Below are 23,411 nucleotides of genomic sequence, written 5' to 3'. Positions count from 1 at the left end.
CCTACCCCGCAGGCGCAGGCATCCGGAGTGGGCGGGAGGACAGAGCCCTCGGAAGCGGCGCTGAGGCCAAAACGGCTGCGGGTCTCTGGCCTGGGTCAGTGACGAGCCCTGGGACCCGGCTGGACCCGGCTGGGCCCGGCCTGGTGCTCCCATCGGCATCCAACGTGCGCCTCTCGGGAAACGACACCCGACTAGGTCCCTGCCCCTGGCTTCTGGATGTACCCGGCAGGTGTGCGGGAGAGCGAGGCCTGTGCTTGGCGTGTGTGACCCACAGACCTCGCGGGGGAAGGTGAACGGCAAAGCCCTCCTCCCTCAACTATAGAAACTCAGGGATTAATTGACAGAAAATCTGTTTTTAAATATTTTGGTTTCTAACGCATGATCTGGGCTAGACGGGGCTTAGTTTTGTTTTTTTTTTTAAATCGCAATGTTAAAACTTGGATTATACCATTCATGTTAGAGCCTTTAAGATATCTTTAATTGCTCGGTAAATACAGTATAGTAAATTGAATGTATTTGGAGGACCAATCAGACCTCTAAGGACACAAAACCCTGTTAAGAGTGAATATGGGCTACGTTTCAAAAGATCCTTTTCTAACACGTCGAGGTACAAATGATTACATTACAAGGTAGTTGGCTATGATACATACACATTAGGCATCAAACTGGAGTTGCTCAATATGAAAGGAGGTAAGATTTTTAATCACTGAAGTTCTAACACATAGTTGTACTGTTTTTCTTCAGGTTTTCTATCAGATGATCGATCCATCGTAATAATGCTGGTAAGTATGAAAGGATTAATAAAATATTTGTTGGCAGAAATATAGTTTTTGCACATACAACATTGGTGGTTTTTTGGAATCATAGTTTTAAAAATGTTGGGCTTCCCTGGTGGCGCAGTGGTTGAGAGGCCGCCTGCCGATGCGGGGGACACGGGTTCATGCCCCGGTCCGGGAAGATCCCACATGCCACAGAGCGGCTGGGCCCGTGAGCCATGGCCTCTGGGCCTGCGCGTCCGGAGCAACGGGAGAGGCCACAACAGTGAGAGGCCCGCATACCGCCAAAAAAAAAGTCAAGAACTGGGAAGAGTCAGAGATTTTACCCTACTTGCATGCTGACAACTTAGGCTGCCACCGTTCTGTAGAAGATGCAGACCCCTAGAACAGTGATGAATTACAGCAGTAGCAGTAGCCAGAATATCAGTAATTTTGCCCCAGTTGCCACAGGATGATGCAAAGAGTGCCAGAAGTCACCTGCACATGGAGTGTGCTGCATTACAGGACAGGAACCCTGAGCTTAGGGCATCCAGATCTTTATTATAATGGACAATAAGCATGCCTTTCAAGACTGTTCACTATACATGCATTTTTAAAAATAAATTTATTTTTTTACTTATTTATTTTTGGCTGCATTGGGTCTTCGTTGCTGCGCGCGAGCTTTCTCTAGTTGCAGTGAGCCAGGCTACTCTTCTTTGTGGGGCGTGGGCTTCTCATTGTGGTGGCTTCTCTTGTTGTGGAGCACGGGCTCTAGGTGTGCGGGCTTCAGTAGTTGTGGCACGTGGGCTCAGTAGTTGTGGCTCACAGGCCCTAGAGCACAGGCTCAGTAGTTGTGGCTCATGAGCTTAGCTGCTCCACAGCATGTGGGATCTTCTTAGGACTAGGGCTGGAACCTGTGTCCCCTGCATTGGCAGGCAGATTCTTAACCACTGCGCCACCAGGGAAGCCCTTACATACATTTTTGAGACAATATCCAGAGCAAAGGGCAGTGAGTACCTTGTAAGATATGCAGAGCCACTAGAGACCCATGGAGATTACCTCCTAACAAAAATTCTGTGGAATTTTAACTAAATTGGTTACAAAAATTATTGAATCTTATAATATTTGGTGTCAGTAATTTGCCAGTTTGGCGTAGTGTTCAGGTATCATTTGACTTACAACACCTGGTTCTAACTCTAATCCATGGATCTTTACAGCCAAGTGTATCTAGAATTAGTTATTTACCCTCTATGGCCACCACTCATTTTTTTTTTCTTTGTTGTGAAATTAAGAAGGTAGCATATGCACTTTGATCTGAAACAGAGCTTAAATTATCCCGGGGAAAATATTTTATTACAAAATCAGCGTAGGAAAAGAATGCACTGCAATTGATGCTACCACTGTATACAGACATTTCTTTTTTAAAAGCAAAAATGAGATTATACTGTAAACACTGTTTTGCGACTTGTTTGTTTAATTTGAACATCTTAACCTTTTACTCACTAAATAAATGGTCTGTTATATGGCTATCATGTACATATCTTATTTAAGCAATCCCCTATTCTTGGATGTCTATGTAGTTTCTAGTTTTCATTATTGTAAAAAAGCACATAGGCTATTGTTAGACCCTGGAAACATTGCAGACATACAAAATATATACTTTTCATGCTTCTGGAGAGAACAGTTAATAACTGCTTCTGGCATTTTAACAAACTGATTTCAAAATAGATTCACTTTCACTAAATCTTTCTACACATCCTTAATTTTTGGAGACATTTTTATTTCAAGTACAGCACTAAATCTTTGAAAGTTTATTGACAACAGAATGTGGTATTTGTCTATTATTTAATAAGTAAAAAGAAAAACTGGAATCTGGAAATCTTAACATAATCAGCCTAACACCTGTGATTTTATCCACTGAATAAGAGTTTATATTCACATAACATTCCCTGTTTTATATTTAAGGTTTTTGTTTAAACAAAATTTTATTCCTCCCATTGCCATAGGTGCTTTTCTGATGTAAGAGAAAACATATTAGAAAATGTAAATTTTTAAATATCTTAAATACTTTTATTAATTTTAGGAGTTAAGAAGTCTCCATTCCTTTGCTTGGAATCAGAAGACTTTTTCCCCTGCCTATAGAGTAGGAGTAATGTTGGTTAGAAACTGGCTGGTGTTTAAAACTGAAGATTGTCATGACTGTTTAACCTAAGCTCCATGCTGAAGTAAGATTAATTGTCTTGGAAATACTAAATTGGGTAAGTATTTTAAATATAGGTTTATGTTGAGTGGTGGGAAAAAACTAATGGAAAAAGATCTGAAATTAAGAAAAGTACACTTGTAGATAGAAATTAATAGTCAACAGTGGAACTAAGTTAACAGTTGGAACTTTGTTAACTTCAGGCTTATGATACAGCTTATTTGGAGGTTAATAGTGAAGGAATTTTAGTAACTTGTGGCTGATTAAGTCTAGGTTTGAAACACTTTTCAACCAACAATGAGTTACATTTGAAAAAAATTTTTTTAATTATGTATAAATTCAGAATGCCTAAAAAGCATTTTAATTTAAAATGTGCTTAGGTGCATTACCAACGTGATTGTCAACTGCGCTTTATTGCTATTTATTACATTGTTTCTATGGGAAAGTGATTTCTGCACTTAAATCTCTGGAAGCCAATCAGGGACACCTGGATTAGACATTTAGCAATTCATGGATCCAGGGTATCAGAATACTTTATACTATTATACCATCTAAATTCATACAACAGGAGATACATCCTCTAGGTTTGTTATTCTCCAGATATTCTAAATTGAGAGGCAAAAAATACTTACTCTTATATGAGTCGTGAGCTCATTCTCAGTTTCACCTGCTGGATATCTATCATTATAAACCAGAGAATACATGTAGATAAATGCCATGTTTTCTTTTTTTTTTTTTTTTTTTGGCTGTGTCAATCGGGTCTTATGTGCAGCACTCGGGATCTTCATTGCAGCACGTGGGCTCCTAGTTGTGGTGCACAGGCTCTCTAGTTGTGGTGCGCAGGCTCCAGAGCGCTTGGGCTCTATAATTTGCGGCACATGCATTCTCTAGTTGTGGCCCCCGTGCTCAGCAGTTGCAGTGCGTGGGCTTAGTTGCCCTGCAGCATGTGGGATCTTAGCTCCGCGACCAGGGATCGAACCTGCATCCCCTGCATTGGAAGGTGGATTCTTAACCACTGGATCACCAGGGAAGTCCCCCATGTTTTCTATTTTTAATTGATCTCTTCTTTTTCTTATTGGTGGGGTTCTTCACTTTTCATTTTAGGATTTCTTGCTAAAACTTCAGAATGGTTGTAAAGTAGATCACAGATGGTTAGTGTGTACTTTGAGATTAATGAATGTTTTCATGTTATTAAACATCTTTTCGTCAAAATGACCTACTTAATATTTTATTTTTAAACTGATTAATAGTCGTTATTCTATTTCTTAGGCACTAGAGTGTATTACTAAAGCGTGAACTTTGGAGTCAGGCAGACCTGAGTCCAAATTCTAGCTCTGCCATTTAACTAATACTTAACCAACTTAATTAGTACTTAAGCTCCAGTTATATATCTTTAAGATGAGGATAATAATAATTCCTACTAAATGGGTTTATGACAGATGATGAGATTGTAAGGTTCTTAGTCCAGTATTTGGCATATAGTGGTATCTATAAAAATATCAGTTACTCTTTAAAAAAAATTTGTGTTGTTGTTTACAGACACTAATTGTAGCTTTTCCTGGGAATTCTGTATAATTATCTTTTTTACATGATAATTTTCATTTATACCATCTGTTGATTCATTCCTTTTCTCTTGAGATTTAAGTTAATGATCTTCATTATCTATTAATGAAAACAGAGACTTGAGTAATTGTCATATCAAAAGCAGTGTGATTATTCACATATATCCAGATTATTTGGTACTCCAGAGCTAAACTATCTAGAGAAAATATAAATAAATGTGAGAATTGTTAACAAAAGTTACTTCTAGTGTGGAAGAATTTAACTGACCTCCAGTTCAAGTAATTTGTTTAGACTTTCAAGTACAACATCAAGCAACCATTTGGTTATAACACTGACAACGATGATTTCAAGCTAAAAACCTTTTCTAAAAAATTATTTAAATTTTGCAAGATTTCACATTATGTTAAATTTGGTCAGAGTTTTGGTTAGTTCACAGAGAATATGTATTGTACATGACCTATTATTTAAAATGAGGCTCATTGTAAACATTTTAAACTAATAAGTTTGTGATTGATAATTTAAAGACAATAAGAATGACTAGCCTACATTTTTTTCTGTCTTATTTTATAACTTTTCTAAATTAAAGTGTAAGGGAATAATTCTTTCATTACTTCTCTCATTAGATTGCTCTCTAGTTTAATTCTGAGTGCTCAAAGAATCACCCCCTCAGGAACACAATAATACCCTGAGTATCCTTTTTATATGTTCTGTTTTCCATTCATTTAGCATACTCAAATATGAACTTTGCTTCTTAGGAAAAAGTGCTTAAATGGTAGTCTTAGAATGCTTAGTCATTTTAACTTGTTTATATTCACCCTTTGTTTCAGCAGATTAAGAGTAATTTTGTTAAATAGATACTATAGCTAGATATGTAGAACCGAGTATGTTTAGGGAATAATATTTCTTCTTTTCCAGGGTAACCCAAATCTGTTTCTGGAACCATGAAAATTTTGTTGGTTTTTGACTTTGACAATACAATCATAGATGATAATAGCGATACCTGGATTGTACAATGTGCTCCAGAGAAAAAGCTTCCTATTGAACTACAAGATTCTTATGAAAAAGGATTTTGGACAGAATTTATGGGCAGAGTCTTTAAGTATTTGGGAGATAAAGGTGTAAGAGAAGATGAAATGAAAAGAGCAATAATATCAATGCCTTTCACTCCAGGGATGGTGGAACTTTTAAACTTTATAAGAAAGAACAAGGATAAATTTGACTGCATCATTATTTCAGATTCAAATTCAGTCTTCATAGATTGGGTTTTAGAAGCTAGCAATGTTCATGACGTGTTTGATAAAGTCTTTACAAATCCAGCAGCTTTTGACAGCGACGGTCATCTCACTGTGGAAAATTATCATGCTCATTCTTGCACTAGGTGCCCCCCAAATCTTTGCAAAAATGTAGTTTTGGTAGAATTTGTAGGTAAACAGTTACAACGAGGAGTGAATTATACACGAATTGTTTATATAGGTGATGGCGGAAACGATGTCTGTCCAGTAACCTTTTTAAAGAAGAATGATGTTGTCATGCCACGGAAAGGATATACTTTACAGAAAACTCTTTCTAAGATGTCTCAAAATCTTGAGCCTATGGAGTCTTCTGTTGTATCTTGGTCTTCAGGTGTTGAAATAATTTCTCATTTACGATTTCTAATAAAGGAGTAATATGCCAATAATTGAAATGTGTATCAGTTAAGATTAAATACAGCAGCATAAAACTAAAACCTCAAATAACAGTGGCTTTAAAAAAAGAAAAAAAGTTTTCCCTCTCACTTAAAAGAATTTCAGAGTTAAGTATCTCAAAGTTTCTGTGTTGCTTTACCAACCTCAGCACTTCCAACTTATGATCCAAGATTGCTGTTCAAGCTCCTTCCCTCACATCAACTTTCTGGCCAGCAAGGAGGACAGTGAGAGAGAAGGTTGCACCCTCATTTAAATTTCACTGGCCAATACATTGTCACAATGCTCCTTCCTAACTGCAAGGAAGGATGAAAAATATAGCTTTTATTTCAGATGGTCATATTCATAAACAGGCTTTTGAAGGCCTGTTTGCTTCTGAATCACTCTTACTCATGATGGACAGCCTTTTGGGATCCTATTCAAAGTAAGGGGAAGGGTTTATCACTGCAGGCCTCATACTCCAATACCTCTTCACCTGGGTCCCACGAAGACTGTCAAGATAGCCACTCAGTATGTCAGATACCACTTACAGAATTGGCCAACCCTTTCACGGAAAAGGAGCTCACCTACCTAAGTTTCTGTGCTTCCTTAGCCGACAGTTATTGTCAGCTCTCTCATGTCTTTAAGCAGATATTTTAAAAATTGTGTTCAGCTATCAGCTTTTCCCGATGTACTCTGTAGAAGATCTGGTCCAAATTACTTGATCTACAACTACTAAAAATGAAAGTATTATTTTTTTTTTGCTTGCATAATTTATAATTTGTTACTGGCCTCAACTTGTAGAGAAATCACAATGTATAAGAGTAAGTGTTTCATAAATAAAATTTAAAAAAAGAGTAAGTGTTTCAACATAATCTAACCTATTAATTTAAAGCAAAACAAAGTTTACTTTTTCAACCTGGAAAAAAATAGAGTACCAATTTTTTTCCCATAAAATTACATTGAACATTTTTATTTCTGGAGCTTTCTATATGGAAAAGAAAATCCTAACATTATTACGTAAGGGATATTTATGCCTAAAACATGTGAGCCTAGAAATTAACACAGTACTGTACAACTTTCTAGGTCAGCTGATATTTTTCTAATATCCCTATATGAAACAGTTTCTTAAATGTTGAGTATTCCTACAAACTATATATTGTATCACTCAATATTTCATTGCCAAACAGAAATAACATACTGATTAAATCAGCATTCTGGAGTTACAGTCTGTAATAATGATATAAATTTAAAATACTTGAAGAACATTAATTTGTATTTCATTTCAAAAGGAAAGTGTGAAATTAATGAACACTTGGGCAATAGATACTGCATCCCTATCTCTAAAATTAACTGATTTGGAAGTAGTGTATTCTTATGTGAACTAAGAATTAGGCTTATTTTGAAGATCTGTAACTGCTAGACATACTTTGGAAATAAATACCAAAGAAAGTAAAATATAAGACTAATCTCTTGGGGAATAAATTTAAAAATATAATCTACCTATTAACCATCTTTGGTAGAGTCCACTAGTTGCACTTACCTCAATTTTGTACTCTACTTCTTTCCATTTTTCCCAGGCATATGACCATCTGAAATAAAAGCTATATTTTTCGTCCTTCCTTGCAGTTAGGAAGGAGCATTGTGACTAAGTATTGGCCAGTGAAATTTAAATGAGGGTGCAACCTTCTCTCTCACTGTCCTCCTTGCTGGCCAGAAAGTTGATGTGAGGGAAGGAGCTTGAACAGGCAGCTCACCTTTAAATACTCTCAATCCCTGAAATTGGACTGAAGTTATCTAAGATTTTTAGAACTCCCAGGTGCTTGACTAAAGCAAATCTGAACTCTCTTAGAGGAAGTTAATATCCTTAGTATGGTGGGCAGACTCTAACGTAACCCCCCATGATCCCTATAAGCTCGTATTCTCTGTGTGTGTGGAGGGGAAGTGTATGTGTGGAGAAGGTGATCTAGGACTTGCTTCTAATTAATGCAATACCACAAAGATGATGGGATGTATCATTTATGTGTATATGATTATATTACATCAGATCCTTATGCCCATCTTGTTAGGGAACTCGCTCCCTTGCTAATTTTAAAGAAGCAAGCTGCCATGTTGTGAACTGGCCTTCAGAGAGGGCCACATGGAAAGCAACTGAGGGTGGTCTCTAGCCAAAAGCAAGAAGTAGGTCCTTGGTCCAACAGTCTGCAGGGAACTGAATACTGCAACCATGTAAGTTTGGAAGTGGATCCTTTCATAGTGGAACCTCAGCTGAGATCACAGCTCAGGCTGACACCTTGATTTAGCCTTGTAAGACCCTGAAACAGAGGCCCTTTGAGCTGTGCTTGCACTCTTAACCCACGGAACCCATGAGATAATAAATGTCTGTTGTTTGAAGATGCTAAGTTTGTGGTAAAACTGTTAGCAGCAATAGAAAATTAATGCAATAGGCCTCAAAATCTAAAGTTTTGTAAGTACATTGTAAAGCACATAGTAAAAAGTAGCTACACCAAGAGATATAAACGAACACCAGCAGAAGTTTTTATTTAAATAGATCTGCATGACCTCCAAGTATTGGAGTTTACAGACACAAACTAAACTTATGAGAATTTTGGCAAAGAACTGAAAATTACATAAACAATATGGAAATACTAGAACTGAAAAATAACGTGACTGAAATTAGAATCTTAATGGATGGATTTGACAATAAAACAGGCATAGCTGAAGAGAGTTAGTGAATAAACACAAGTTCGAAGAAAATATCCAGAATAATGCAGAAAGAGACAAAACAATGAAAATACAGAAGAGAAATTAAGACATAGAAGATATAGCAAGATCTAACATAGGAAATTGGTGTCCCAGAAAGAGAGGAGAAAGAAAATGAAACAAGCAATATTTTAAGAGATAATGAGAACGTTACAAAGTTGCCGAAATACATCAAACCACAGATTCAAGAGCCCTCATGAACCCCAAACAGGAAAATAAAATGAAAACCACATGAAATCACATTCTTGTAAAACTGCCAATAACCAATGATGGAAAAAGCATCAGATAGCTAGAGGGAAAAAAAAAGATGACATTGAAGGAGCAACAATTAAACTAACAGCTGATATTATTTTTTTTCTTAAATGTTTGATAGAATTCAAGGACGCCATCTAAGCCTGGAGTTTTCTTTGCTGGAAGGTTTTAACTACTAGTTTGATTTCTTTTTTAGATTATAGGTAAAGGTTGTATAGTTTTGTTGAGTAAGACTTGGTAGTTTGTGACTGTATTTGTTATCTCTTGCTGCATAGTAAGTTACCTGAGAATTTAACAGCTTAAAACTAAGCATTCATTATCTCACAGTTTCTGTGGCTCAGGAATTGAAGAGCCCTTAACTGGATTGTTCTGGCTCAGGATCTCTAATAGGGCAAGATGTCAGCTAGGGCTCTAGTCATACGAAAGCTTGACTAGAGCTGAAGGCTCTGCTTGCAAGGTGGCTGACTCACATGGCTTTTGGCAGGAGACCTCAGTTCCTCACTGATTGTTATCAGGAATCTCAATTTACTGCTGATTACTGGCAGGAGGCCTCAATTTCCAACCACATGGGCATCTCTAGAGAGTTGCTTGAATGTCCTGAAGACATGGTTTCCTGCCAAGTGACCAATCCAAGAGAGAGGGCAAAGAGGAAACCATGATGCCTTAGTGACCTCGTCTCAGAAATCAAACACCATCCATTCCACTATATTCTATTTGTATTCTAAAACAGAATACAGGGACTTCCCTGGCGGTCCAGTGGTTAAGACTGCCTTCCAATGCAGGGGGTGTGGGTTTGATCCCCAGTTGGGTAGCTAAGATACCACATGGCTCGCAGCCAAAAAACCAAAACATAAAACAGAAGCAGTATTATAATAAATGCAATAAAGACTTTAAAAATAGTCCCCATCAAAAAAAAAAAATCTTTAAAAAAAACCCACAACAATACAAAGGCCCACAATCAAAAGGAGGGGAATTAGGCTCTACCTTTCAGTGGAGGTACTTTTAAACCACCATGGTGTTGGACATACTTTTAAACCACCATGGTGTCTCTCAAGGACTTTGCCCATTTCATGTAAGTTGTGAAATTTATGGGCATAAAGTTTTTCATAATACTCACGTATTAATCCTTTAATTTGCAGTCAACACATGGATATCTACTGTCTAGATTTTACCATTAGCATTTTACTCTGGGGACTTCCCTGGTGGTCCAGTGGTTAAGAATCTGCCCTCCAATGCAGGGGACGCGGGTTTGATCCCTGGTCAGGCAACTAAGGTCCCACATGCTGTTTCGCAACTAAGCCTGCATGCTCTACAGCTGACGCTCTGCAACTACCAAGCCCGCGCACTCTGGAGCCCGTATGCCGCAACTAAGACCCAAGGCAGCCAAATAGATAAATAAATAAATAGTTTTTAAAAACCCAAAGAACATTTTACTCTGCTTGTTTTATCACATACCTGTCCGTTCCTCTATCTATCCGTCTTTTTTTTTTTCTTTTGCCTTTTTAACATAAGCATTGTTTGTCCCCTTTCCTTCTTTTTTCCCCAGTGTATAAAACCATGTGCTTCTCTGGCTCTGATTGGAACTCAGTTATCCTCAAGCTCTATGTGAACTCTGGGAATTATTTGATTTATAGTTCTTGGGATCATTCTTTGCCCAGACTTACAGTATTTCACCCTATTCATGTGTCTTAGTATCTAGCCATAGACTCATGGGGACAACCCCTCTTACAGATTTCTGAAACTCTCTCTCCATTTAGCTCTGTCCTCTCTTGTACTCTGTCCTACAAAAAGCCAATTGTGCCTCCCCAAACTTATCTCCATCTCCTCAACTCGGTGAGACTACCATGGTCCGCTTGGGATTCTCCCTCCCTGCACCTCAGGCTGGAAAATGTCTCCAGGCAGAAATGCAGGCAATTATAGGGCTCACTTCATCTGTTTCCCTTCTCTCAGGGATCACATTCCTGCACTGCCTGTTGTCCAGTGCCTGAAAACTGCTATTTCTTATATTTTGTCCAGTTTTCTTATTGTTTACAGTGGAATGGTTAGTCCAGTCCCAGTTCCTCCAGGAAAAGAAATTGTAGTGTCTCATTTTTCATTCCTAATGTAACATGGTGATTAAAAGCTCTGCTCTAGATTAAAAGACCTGAATTTGAATTCTAGCCCTGGATTGGGTAAATTACTAGCCTCTCAACACCCCAAGTTTCTTTTTTTTTCAATTTTATTTATTTATTTATTTGGCTGTACCAGGTCTTAGTTGTGGAACTTGGGATCTTCGCTGCGGCATGTGGGATCTTTAGTTGCGACATGCAACCACTGCAATACAGGCACCAACCAATCAGAACAGAAGCACCAAACAAGAATGGATTCTGGCCACAGACATAACAGTTCCTGTGTCTGAATAGCAGCCCTGTACTTGTCATATATGCCAGCACCTCACACACATACGATGCACTCAATGTTAGTTCACTGAAGTCCAACTTTTAGTCTGTTCTGTTTCCTCTTTTTAAATGTCTGGACATGTCCTTTGCTCATTTATCTATAGGGTCTTGTGTTCTGCTTATCTGTTTTCCTGAGTACTTCATATATGGAAGATACAAACATGTTGGCATTAAATTGTGTTAATCTTTTCTAAATCTTATGTTTTATTATTTCTAGATAATCTGGTCTTAATCTTTATTTTAAAATGTGAGCATATCTAAATTTAATATGTGCCTTATTGTCTCATTAGATTATGTTAGAGTTAATGAAACAAATATATTGATACACACTAACTAGGCTTTTTACAATAAAATGTAAGACTCTTGTTCTCTAAAATTTTCCCTTTGAAAACAAAAGAATCTTTGTGTTCCCCTCATAGCTAAGCAAATTCTTTGTGACCAGTTTTACTGTGCTGAACTGTGAACTTATAAAATAGAGATGCTAGAGTTAAAAATGGGAATTGAAGAAGACTATTGAATAGAGAGGTAGAGGAACCTCGTGTTCTTCACACGAGATTCTAGGATAGCCGTGGTAGGCAGAATTCTAAAACAGTCCCTTGAGATTTCCCACACCCTTGTGTACATGCCGAGCATAATACCCAGTACTGTGAATCAGATGTATTTTACTACCATGATTAGGTTATGTTTTATGGCACAATTGACTTTAAAATAGATTGTCTGGTGGACCTGACCTAAACACACGAGCCCTTTAAAAGCAGAGGGTTTTCCTGGCTGGTAGCGGAAAAGGAAGTCAGTGATTCAAAGCCCAAGAAAGATTCAGCGTGCCATGGTTGGTTTAAAGATGGAAGAAGGCATAGAGTAAGGAATGCTGACAGCCTCTGGAGCTGAGAGCAGCCCCTGGCTGACAGCCAGCAAAGAAACAGGGACCACAATCCTACAATTAACTGCAAGGAAACGAATTCTACCACCAAAACTCTACCTCTTTGAGTTTGGAAGAGGACTGTGAGCCCCAGATGAGAAACACAGCCCAGGCTGGCACCTTGATTTCAGCCTGGTGAGACCCTGAACAGAGAACCCACTCACACCATGCCCAGATTTCTGACCTACAGATATTTGTGACAATGTTTTTGTGTTGTTTTAAACTGCTAAATTTGTAGTAATTTGTTACATAGCAATAAAAAACTAACACAAAAGCTAATCTCAAGGAATTGCCTAATTTTCATACACATACCTATTTTGTAATTGTGTTTGGCAATTCATACTCTAAAGTAATGAATCGCTTTTTATTCTTCTGACTAGACACTGAACATCGTGATATATGAAGAGATGCTTATGAAAATGTCTCTGCCTTTGAGAGTTTCGAGGATGACTTAATTTTTTCTGCTAATCCATTTTCTAATTTTTTATAACATGACTGTACTTTTTTAAAAAGAAAAACAAATTTAAAGAAATCAAGACCTCCTGAGAGATAGAGCACACCCTGCAACCATCTACCAGTGAATGGGCCAGAGCTGAGCTGCTCAGACAGGACTGACCGCATAATTTGAGAGACCCAGAACACAGTGAAAATGAGGCACCTCTTGTTCAAAGATTATTAAGAATTTCAAGACAGCAAAGCATTAAACCAAGAGTGGGGCCTTCTGGTTGCACAGGTCACACATGAAGCCAGATCTGTGCCCAGACCTTCTCCAGCAACTTCCAGATAAAAGCTTTACCAAGAACTGCTTACAGTCCAAAGGCCCCAGTGCTTCTTCACTGCTTGGGTAACATTTGCAAACTGATTGCTCATAATGTCACCATACAGCAAATCCTTTCAGAATTTTCTCCAAGGGTGTTTGTATATATGTATGTGTGTGTGTGTCTGTGTATATATGCATATAGGTGTATATGTATATATATGTGCTCTTTGACGTAGATGGATTATTCTTATAATTGTTATATTGCTTTTGCCACTTAAAACTATAAGTATTTACCTGTATTAGTAAATATTGTTTAAGATTAAAATCTTAAATCTAAATTCACATTTTTTGCAATTTAAATGGAATGAAGAGGTAAAAAATTGATAGAATTGTAAAGAGGAAGGAAGGAAGGAACGGAGGGAGGGAGAGAGGAAAGATCCCTGTCCTTTAAGGAATTCCTATAGTAAAATAAGAGGACAGTACTGAAGTGTGACATGGTTAGTATATTAGGAAGGGATAAGCATTACTACATACATAATTTAAGTATAAACTCATTTTATCTTAAAATCTTTCAAAATAGGAATATTTCTCCAATTTTTTATATAAGAAAACAAGCTTGGTGAGGTCACAGAACAAAGTAATAAAAGAATTCTTCAAAACTAGGTGATGTTGAGTCAAGAGACCTGAATTCTAGTCCCAGCTCTAACTGCTAAGTTGCTCTGTGACTTTGGTGAATTATTTTTCTTCTCTGGAATTCATTTTATTTTCTGTAAAATGACTAGGCTGAGTGAGTTTTATCCCTAACTACCTTCCAGTTCTAAAATTCTGTAATTCTAAAATCATTATGAATTTAAGTGCTTTCTAGGTTTCGCTACAAAGAGCTTTTAAAATCTATCCTCTAAGTAAAGTTAAGTCATCCTATTTTTAAGGCCTTTAGAAGGAGGTTTTCATTTTACCACAAAACCATTTGGGGGTCAGCCTTTTAATTTTTAGCATATTAATAGATCACAGGATTGAACTCTTCATGTTGCTTAGTTTTCTTGTCTTTGAGCTAAATAACTATGATTTCCTTATCTGATCCTCAGAAAGCAGTTTTTATTTTCATAACTCTCCTCTGACCTACTGACGGTCCTCTGTAAGATTGTCCCTGAACTGGACACAGTACTATATTCAAGGATCAAGACACTGATTATCTATCTCATTTTGCTCATATAAGCATTGTCTTTCTTCTCTCTTCCTTTTTTCCTCAATGTATATTAGAACAGTGATTCTCTGTGGATCATGTTAAAATGCAAATTGTTTTCAATCGGTCTGGGGTGGGACTTGAGATTCGCTTTTCTAATACACTCAAAGATGAAATACTTCAAATATTTAGATGCCTCTTGATTGCCTAACCTGCTGAATCTAGCACCATTTCCTTTAAGGACAATAAAAGACAGAAAGCAATCTTGACTGGCTTATAGGTCAAGTCTGGGTGCCATAGAAATAATCTGAAAGTCAATTCAACCCCTAAAACTGAGTCCAACCTGGCCCTCTAAATAAGCAGCCAAAATGTGATGATGTGCAGACTTACTTGCCACAGAATAGCCTAACCCAGCTCCTATGTACTTGATCACCAAAGAGGAATTACTGGACACAGAAATTAACTGCTAGAGCGGGACCTGGTATAGGCTTTCTGTTGGCACTATAGACTTTTAGGCTGGATAATTTCTTGCTGGGGGCTGGGGGAGGAATATGTGTTTCCTGCGCTTTGTAGGATAGCAGCATTCCTGACCTCTACTCACTAGATGCCATTAGCAGTCCTCCTGGCAAGTTGTGACAACCAAAAACATCTCTAGACTTTGCCAATAATCCCTGTTTGAGAACTACTTAATGCCTAAAATTCCATATGTTTTATTTGTGGATCAAGTGAAGAGATATTTTACGTACAGAATACCACTACTCTTAAAGCCACAGATCCAAAATATTTCCCCCCAGGTAATAATTTCCTTATCACCAAGTCCACAGCCTTGTCACATCATAGCAATCACCACCTGAGTGTTTAATAAATATTGTTGATGCCTAACTCAATCACTTCCTTCCTGTGTTAGATACATATTAGACTTCTTTCCCTACCCAGGTATTATATGTACTGTGGCACAAATCTATTAGTTTAAACCTGCTTTCGTAGTGCAACTGTAGTCTTTTACAGAACAAGTTATAATTACATCTTTATTCTACTTTTTAAAAAAATGTTATATCTGATATGCTTACATATTCGTTTAGTTTTATAGCATTTGAATTTTTTAGCTCCTGGTTAATACTAGCCCTGAAGGAGAGTTAGAGAAGATTTTCATTTATGGTCTCATAAGCAGCTTCCAAGGGACAGCTGATATATCAATAGGGCAACTGAAGGCAGGCACCAGACTGAGAAGAGTAGTTCTGTTTTTTTCTTTTTTAATAGATCTTTATTGGAGTATAATTGCTTCACAATTCTGTGTTAGTTTCTGTCGTACAACAAAGTGAACCAGCTATACGTATACATATATCCCCATATCCCCTCCCTCTTCGTCTCCCTCCCACCCTCCCTATCCCAGCCCTCTAGGTCATCGCAAATCACCGAGCTGATCTCCCTGGGCTATGCTGCTGCTTCCCACTAGCTATCTATTTTACATTTGGTAGTGTATATATGTTGATGCTACTCTCACTTCGCCCCAGCTTACCACGCCCCCGGCCCATGTCCTCAAGTCCATTCTCTATTTCTACGTCTTTATTCCTGCCTTGCCACTAGGTTCATCAGTACCTTTTTTTTTTTTTTTAGATCCCATATATATGTGTTAGCATACGGTATTTGTTTTACTCTTTCTGACTGACCTCACTCTGTATGACAGACTCTAGGTCCATCCACCTCACTACAAATAACTCAATTTCGTTTCTTTTTATGGCTGAGTAATATTCCATTGTATATATGTGCCACATCTTCTTTATCCATTCATCTGTTGATGGACACTTAGGTTGCTTCCATGTCCTGGCTATTGTAAATAGTGCTGCAATGAACATTGTGGTACATGACTCTTTTTGAATTATGGTTTTCTCAGGGTATATGCCCAGTAGTGGGATTGCTGGGTCATATGGTAGTTCTGTTTTTAGTTTTTTAAGGAAACTCCATACTGTTCTCCATAGTGGTTGTATCAATTTACATTCCCACAGTAGTTCTGTTAATAGTGGGATAATGGGACTGGAATTTATAGCTACTTTCTGCCCCTATTATGAGATATGCTTTTTTTTTTTTCCAGAAGATTAGAGGGAGAGTCCTTTACTGACCTAATAACCTCACAGTACATCTTTAGATGAGACCAGTTGTAGGGAATATATAAATAATAATTAATTGCCTTAACTCTTTTACCTTATACCCTATCATTTTGTGCTCCCTGATGGGTTTCTTTTTTCAGGTGGACAACGTGATAGTTCTGTTGTAGAGAGATTTTTTGATGTGCTCTATAAGGGCTTATGGAATAATATATTCTGGGCCAAAAACTAAATCTATCTTACTTATGTCATACAAACTGATGTCTGTGTGACGATAGTTCACATGGAAACAAAATATTAATGTCAATGTTTCCTAACAGAAATTCTTAGAAACTCCCATTGTTTATGGAAGATGTTACTTAGTAAAAAATTAGTCTTTTATACTCAAAAATAAATTTTCAGTTGTATGTCTAAACAACTAGTAAAAAAATATTTGCAATTAAACTACCATTTGCCGCATAGGATTTTATAATCAGTGCAAACTGGAAAACTTGCTCCTTCACATTTTTTTCTACCACTTTACAGTCATATTCAGGATTTTGTTACATATCAGAATCTCAACTGTTTTCACAGCTTGGTCCATGCAATATTTTGTTATCCTCAGTTAAATATGAGAGTATGTTCTTTCAGGGATTTATTAACAATTTAGCCCTTTTCAGGTTTAAATCCAGAAAAAATATCCTATTGCACAATTTGGGGGGATAAAAATACTAGAGTAAACAAATATTTTGAGGGTCTACTATGTGCAAGAAGACAAACAAAACAAAAACTTGTGGAAGTATAAGTGTAGGGCTATGTCTTACAAACAATGATGTCCTTCAAAGCATTTACAAATGCTTTTAAAGAGGTGGGACATATACATATGTAATTCATAATTCCCAAGTAAGATTCATAAAGCATATTAGTAATCAGCATAAACAAAAAGTACTTAAGTCAAGGAAGGACTAGATGACCATATAGTATTGTACTGTGTACTCAGTCAATTGATTAATTGTCATATAAGAGAAGCTTTATGAAAGAGGTAGATTGTGATCTATACCTTAAGGGATGGAAAGGACTTGGAAAAATGGAAAGGACTTGATAGAGCTTCCCAGATGAAGGGAATAATGGGAGCCAAGATGGGGGTGAGCACAGCATGTTCTCGAGATAGTGACGATGTGGCTGGCCTGATGAAGTTAAGGGTTTAAACTGGGGAGTAGTGGAATCAAGCTTTGTAAGTAGGATTTGGCCAATTTATGGACGGGTTTGAAAGCTAATCAGTGGAATTTGAATTTCTTCCAGGTACCTCTTAGGAGCAAGTAAAGGGAAGTGATGTCAAGAAAATGCTGTTTGGGGAGGATGAAAGGTATTGTACAGCTTGGGAGGAACGGGGAGAGACTGACACAGAGAAATCTTGCAGTAAGCCAAGTGAGAAGTAATAAAGACCCAATAAGCGTGCTGTCAGAGAGAACGAAAAGGAAGGGATAGATAAACCAGATGCTTTGAATTTGAAAATGAAAAAAAGCACAAAACTTTTAGATCATGTGGTACAGGAGGGCAGTGTCTGCAGATTAAGTCATTTATATAATGTCTTAGAGAACTATGAGCCCTGAGCAAGTTTTTAAAGAAAATTCTGAAAGTCTTACTTTTTTAAAAAAAAAACTTATTTTATTTATTTATTTTTGGCTGCGTTGCATCCTTGTTGCTGCACGCAGGTTTTCTCCAGTTGCAGTGAGCGGGGGCTACTCTTCGTGGCAGTGCACAGGCTTCTCATTGCAGTGGAGCACAGGCTCTAGGCGTGTGGGCTCAGTAGTTGTGGCTCACAGGCTCTAGAGCACAGGCTCAATAGTTGTGGTGCACGGGCTTAGTTGCTCCGTGGCATGTGGGGTCTTCCCGGACCAGGGATCGAACCTGTGTCCCCTGCGTTGGCAGGCGGATTCTTAACCACTGCACCACCAGGGAAGCTCCTGAAAGTCTTACTTTTAATCTACTCATAGTTTCACTGGTATAAAAAAATATTTATTGAGTACCTGTTATGTGGCAGACGCTGTTCTAGGAATATCAGAATGAACTGGGGATATACCATGATCAAAACACAAAATCAGGGCTTCCCTGTCCAGAGCCTGTGCTCTGCAGCGGGAGAGGCCACGACAGTGAGAGGCCCGCGTACCGCAAAAAAAAAAATCAGTAGGAACAATTGTGATTGTCCTGTGGCCTTTAAATTTTTTGTCAGAACATTAAAAACTGTCTTACTGCCAGTTATAAATGTATAGGAAAATGAAAAACAGTAAGACCAATATTTACTTAGTACACTGCATTAGAAACATTGGAAATGAAAGTATTTTATTTTTCTGTAAAAAACTTATTAAGAGTAAACAGTTTTCACCGTCTTCTTTTTGTCCTGTAACTTACCATACAGAGTGATCATCTTTCTATGACTTAGTGAATTGTCATACTTCTAAATTTAGATCAGCTTCCAACCTTTTATCCTTTGCATTTTTTAAAAAATAAATTTATTTATTTATTTTTGGCTGCGTTGGGTCTTCGCTGCTGCGTGTGGGCTTTCTCTAGTTGCAGTGAATGGAGGCTACTCTTCGTTGCAGTGCGAGGGCTTCATTGTGGTGGCTCCTCTCATTGCGGAGCACGGGCTTTAGGCACGCGGGCTTCAGTAGTTGTGGATCGCGGGCTCTGGAGTGCAGGCTCAGTAGTTGTGGTGCATGGGCTTAGTTGCTCCACGGCATGTGGGATCTTCCCGGACCAGGGCTCAAACCCGTGTCCCCTGCATTGGCAGGCAGATTCTTAACCGCTGTGCCACCAGGGAAGTCCTCCAAGAGTTCTTTTAAAATGAAATTTTTTTGCCAGTATTACTTCTTCTAGGACACCATTATCTGCTTTGTCAACAACCACTGTCTTCTTTAAGTCACAAAGTTCACCTGCACCAAAGTCAGCTGGCTGCAGATCTAGAGTCTCTTCACTGGTGGCACTGTCAACATTCCCATGCTCATCTACTTCTTCTAGAGCTTCATTCTGTTCAACTCAAATTCCACTTTTGGCATTATCACTTTTAATTCTTTGCTACATTTTCATTTTTGTTGGCCAATGCCCTCTCTCAGTCATCTATTTTTGTAAAATACTATGTAGATTTATCACTGGAAGACAGGAGGTAAGACAACCACAAGCTTTGTTGTCTAAATGTGAACTGAATAACAGATGCACAGTGACCAATCACCAAGGACTTTGAAAGAAGAGACATGATGGGTCACTGACCTTGATGCTCATCTGTTATTTATGTAGTGATTTGTGGACTGAAGAGCTAGAGGGCGAAATTTCTATTTTATGCAATTATTCACAGTTAATTTACCATAGTAATTGAAATCTGAACTCTGTTTGAAGGATTGGTGTTATTTAACAAAATGGTGGTAACTGAAATTCATGCATATTGGAAACATTCAAAGAAAGGATTGTCCATGTATTTTTATACTTGAAAATCTTTTATTAGTCACCTCTTAAGCTTCTCTGCAACAAAAATGTACACAAATTAGAATTTTAACTGTTTTATGTCCTTGATTCTTAAGTAGTAAAAAAATTCTGAGCTGATTAACATTACAATTATTACTATAATTGACCAAACAACATAAATATGTTTAAATCAAAAGTAAAAATTTATCAAAAATTATTTCAGTCTGATGAATTGGGCTATTTTCCTTTCATTGAGACCATATATCTTTGGCTGATTATTGTTTTCTGCTGGCATGAGACAGAGTTTAGGATCAGTAATATTCCTGTTTTTCATTTCTATAGATATAATCCCCGAGAAAATGTGTTCATAAAGACAACTAGATGGGAATGAGAGGAATTTTATTATAGCAGTGCCACTCATTTTGTGGATTCTTTCCAAGTTATTTGTCAAAAATGCTCTTTAACTTTTGTTGAAAACAAGGAATTGGAAACATTCTGACTTGTGAAAGCACTTGTTACCCAGTCATCAGAATGTTTTCTTTATTTTCCCAGAAGCATACCAAAAAGGCTTTGCCAAGACATAGCAACTCCAAGGCAGCCACATATACCTACCTGTGCTGGTTGTATACTGTACAACTCCTGAGACAGTGTTCACATGGCACTCTACTTGAATGGAATGAGCTGGAATTATGCAGTGCACAACTTAACACAGCTGTATGTGGTGGCCTTATAAATTACACCTATTTTTTTTTTACTTAACACCAACTTGTTCTATCCAGTACGTTAAATGAAGTACACAAAATTTTCTGTATATACTGGCACATTTACATATATTGATAATGATTACCACAATTAGCGTACCAAACATTTAATGACATAGCAATACTTAGTGGAAAGATGTATTAATAAGGTAAAAACAACAAATAAAATTGTTATTTTTAGAAACCAAGTCTTTTGAAAAGCTCAGTATGATGTCAAAAGGACTCCAACTCCATGCCAAGCTCAGTATCTGCCAAGAGTCTTTATGTCTCATCTCCACGGTGGCTCTTTATTTCCCTAAGACTTGGATTCACAGATGGCACACTTGTTTTCTTGAACAGTGTCATTAATTTATTTAACTTATGAATGCTAATTACATGTTTCTGAGTGCATCGAATCTATTAGCATTTGCGGTGGTCTTTTTGATAAAGCATGTGGTAAAGAGGAACTGCTCCTGCCCATACCCTTCAGGACCTGCTCTTCTCTTGGCAGGTTGAAGCAGTCTAATACATACTGATATGCACTTTTTGGGGTCTTTTTTTTTGAGATATAATTGACGTATAGCCCATATACACTTTTAAGCAATAATTCACAACCAGGGAACAGCAGGCAATGGAAGCAAAAGTATGAATTGGGCTCTGCAGCAATCTGAAATAACAGAACAAATGACAATATAGTGAATTCTGTTATTCGAGAATCATTTATTACATGCTGTTATGATTCTAGAAGCCCCTCATCTGAGTTAGGTAGAGCCTATATTTACTATACATCAAACTTGGCACCATAGCCACAAACAGCCATTGCCACACTTCAATGACAACCATTGGAAAGAATGCCCCATCTTCAATCAATCGCAATTGTGTCCTTGAATGACAACACCAACAATAACATCACTATCCATGAAGGACAAAGTGTCTGTAATTACAGTTAACTACAAAGTTCATGATTTTTGAAGAAATGTTAATAAGATATTAATTTCAAAATTGAGGTTGTAATGGAGAATTAAGTGTAAATATCCTTTCATTATAATAGTTAACATTTATATACCACATCCTAAGTGCTTTCACTGTCATAATAATTTTATCTTTCCAATATCCTTATGTTAGTTGAGAAAGTACTGATATTTTCTGTTTTACAAGAAGTCAGAAAACTCAGGATCAGAGAAGTTTAGTTAAGCTACATGATTAGATAAGTGGCAGAGAAGAATCTTAACCCTGAAACAAAATTTCATATACTTTTCTTCTCTACCAAACTGTTTAGCAGATGTTGAGATAGTAAACCTTTCATTTTTTTTCCATTTTGGGTCCAACATACGTTCTTCTTCTTCTTTTTTTTTTTTTTTAAAAATATATGTATTTATTTAGGCTGCACCGGGTCTTAGTTGTGGCACTTCAGGATCTTCGTTGTGGCATGCATGCAGGATCTAGTTTCCCAACCAGGCATCGAACCCCAGCCCCCTGCATTGGGAGCGCGGCATCTTACCCACTGGACCACCAAGGAAGTCCCCAACAGTATGTTCTTCTAATTGTGCGAAAGAATCACCTGATGCCCTTGACTAGAATGCAGATTCTAGTATCCCACATAATTCAGTTGAGGTAGTCTGACATGTGGAATTAAAATAAAATCACCCAAATGAGAACGGAGGCCATTTATTCAGATCTTGCTATAGCAAGAGAGTCAGGACCATCATTTGCCTTTGATAGAAGCTCAAAGGCAGATAGGGGAGCGGGAAAGCTTTATAAAAGTGGAAAAAAGGGGAAGGTCTCAGGTATACGTTGGAGGTTGTTGGCCTGGGAAAGCTGGAGTCCAGCTACTAGAATCAGAGAGTATTTTATGTGATTGGTTTGGGGAGCATATTTGGCTTTCTCTGACTGGTCCCAAGTTGAAAGTAGGGGTAAAAATAGGGAAGTTGGCAGTCATTGACCACCTCCTTACTGTTCTGGTGCAATTGCTGCAGAAGTTGTGGTTTGGCTTCCTGGACTTCTTATGTTGTTCAGAGTTCTTTTGTCATATACAGTCTGGCCATTGTCTGTTTGTATATTGTCTCTCAGACCATATTCTGAGAAACACACTGGGCCTCTGGTATTCCTTTCATCCTGGTCTCCTTCCTCCCTTAAGCTGGCTAGACTATAAACTCTGCGCGAGCTATGGACCATCTTTCACCACGCTATTACCAGTGCCTAGGCACTCAATAAAATCTTGCATATGAATGAATGGTAAATGAAAATATTTGATATTGCCTTTTGTAGGAACAAGAACATGAACTTTCTGGTGTAGCATATGTATGTCTTGACTGGACTGGCTGCCACCAGGAAGAAAGGCTGGAGGCTGCTCCTTCCAGCTACTCTGTTCTAAATACTGTAACCTGAATCCTTGGCCCTGGCTGCTTTCAGTTTTTCTCAAAGCTCCAAGTTAACCCACAGTGTACACATCAGGCCCAGGGGCTTCCCCAGCACTCCTCCAGAGTGCTCTGCTGGGGGCGGGATGGAGTTCGTGGGAAAGCAGCAACTACTTCTAGCATTTTGAAGGCAACCTGAACCCCAGACCTTTAAGTTTGCTGCATTCTCTCCAACCCCGACCCCCAATTCCACTCCACCATTAGGGCCTGGGCTGGG

The 23,411-nt window shown here is 37.9% G+C and overlaps 1 protein-coding gene across 4 annotated transcripts; it reads left to right on the top strand.

Moving 5' to 3' along the window:
• Positions 1 to 43: 43 nt before the first annotated feature.
• PHOSPHO2 (phosphatase, orphan 2) lies at positions 44 to 18,139 on the top strand. 4 transcript variants are annotated; one of them, XR_003793993.1, is made up of 4 exons: positions 44 to 289; positions 745 to 782; positions 2,839 to 3,013; positions 17,881 to 18,139. XR_003793993.1 is itself a non-coding variant. In XM_029225733.1 (4 exons), exon 4 carries the CDS (start codon positions 5,460 to 5,462, stop codon positions 6,183 to 6,185), a length of 726 nt encoding a protein of 241 aa, XP_029081566.1. In that variant the 5' UTR covers positions 44 to 289; positions 745 to 782; positions 2,839 to 3,013; positions 5,434 to 5,459; the 3' UTR covers positions 6,186 to 6,192. The 4 variants fall into 4 exon arrangements, 2 of the variants coding, with proteins under 2 accessions (XP_029081566.1, XP_029081567.1); XR_003793994.1 differs by lacking the exon at positions 17,881 to 18,139 and adding an exon at positions 12,932 to 13,675; XM_029225733.1 differs by lacking the exon at positions 17,881 to 18,139 and adding an exon at positions 5,434 to 6,192.
• Positions 18,140 to 23,411: the final 5,272 nt, after the last annotated feature.

The sequence above is a fragment of the Monodon monoceros genome, unplaced genomic scaffold, assembly GCF_005190385.1.
Source record: "Monodon monoceros isolate NGI ecotype Baffin Bay Population unplaced genomic scaffold, NGI_Narwhal_1 Super_Scaffold_16, whole genome shotgun sequence".
NCBI classification, from domain to species: domain Eukaryota; kingdom Metazoa; phylum Chordata; class Mammalia; order Artiodactyla; family Monodontidae; genus Monodon; species Monodon monoceros.
Note: the sequence above shows the minus strand (reverse complement) of the source record. Positions and strands in the feature narration are given on the sequence as shown.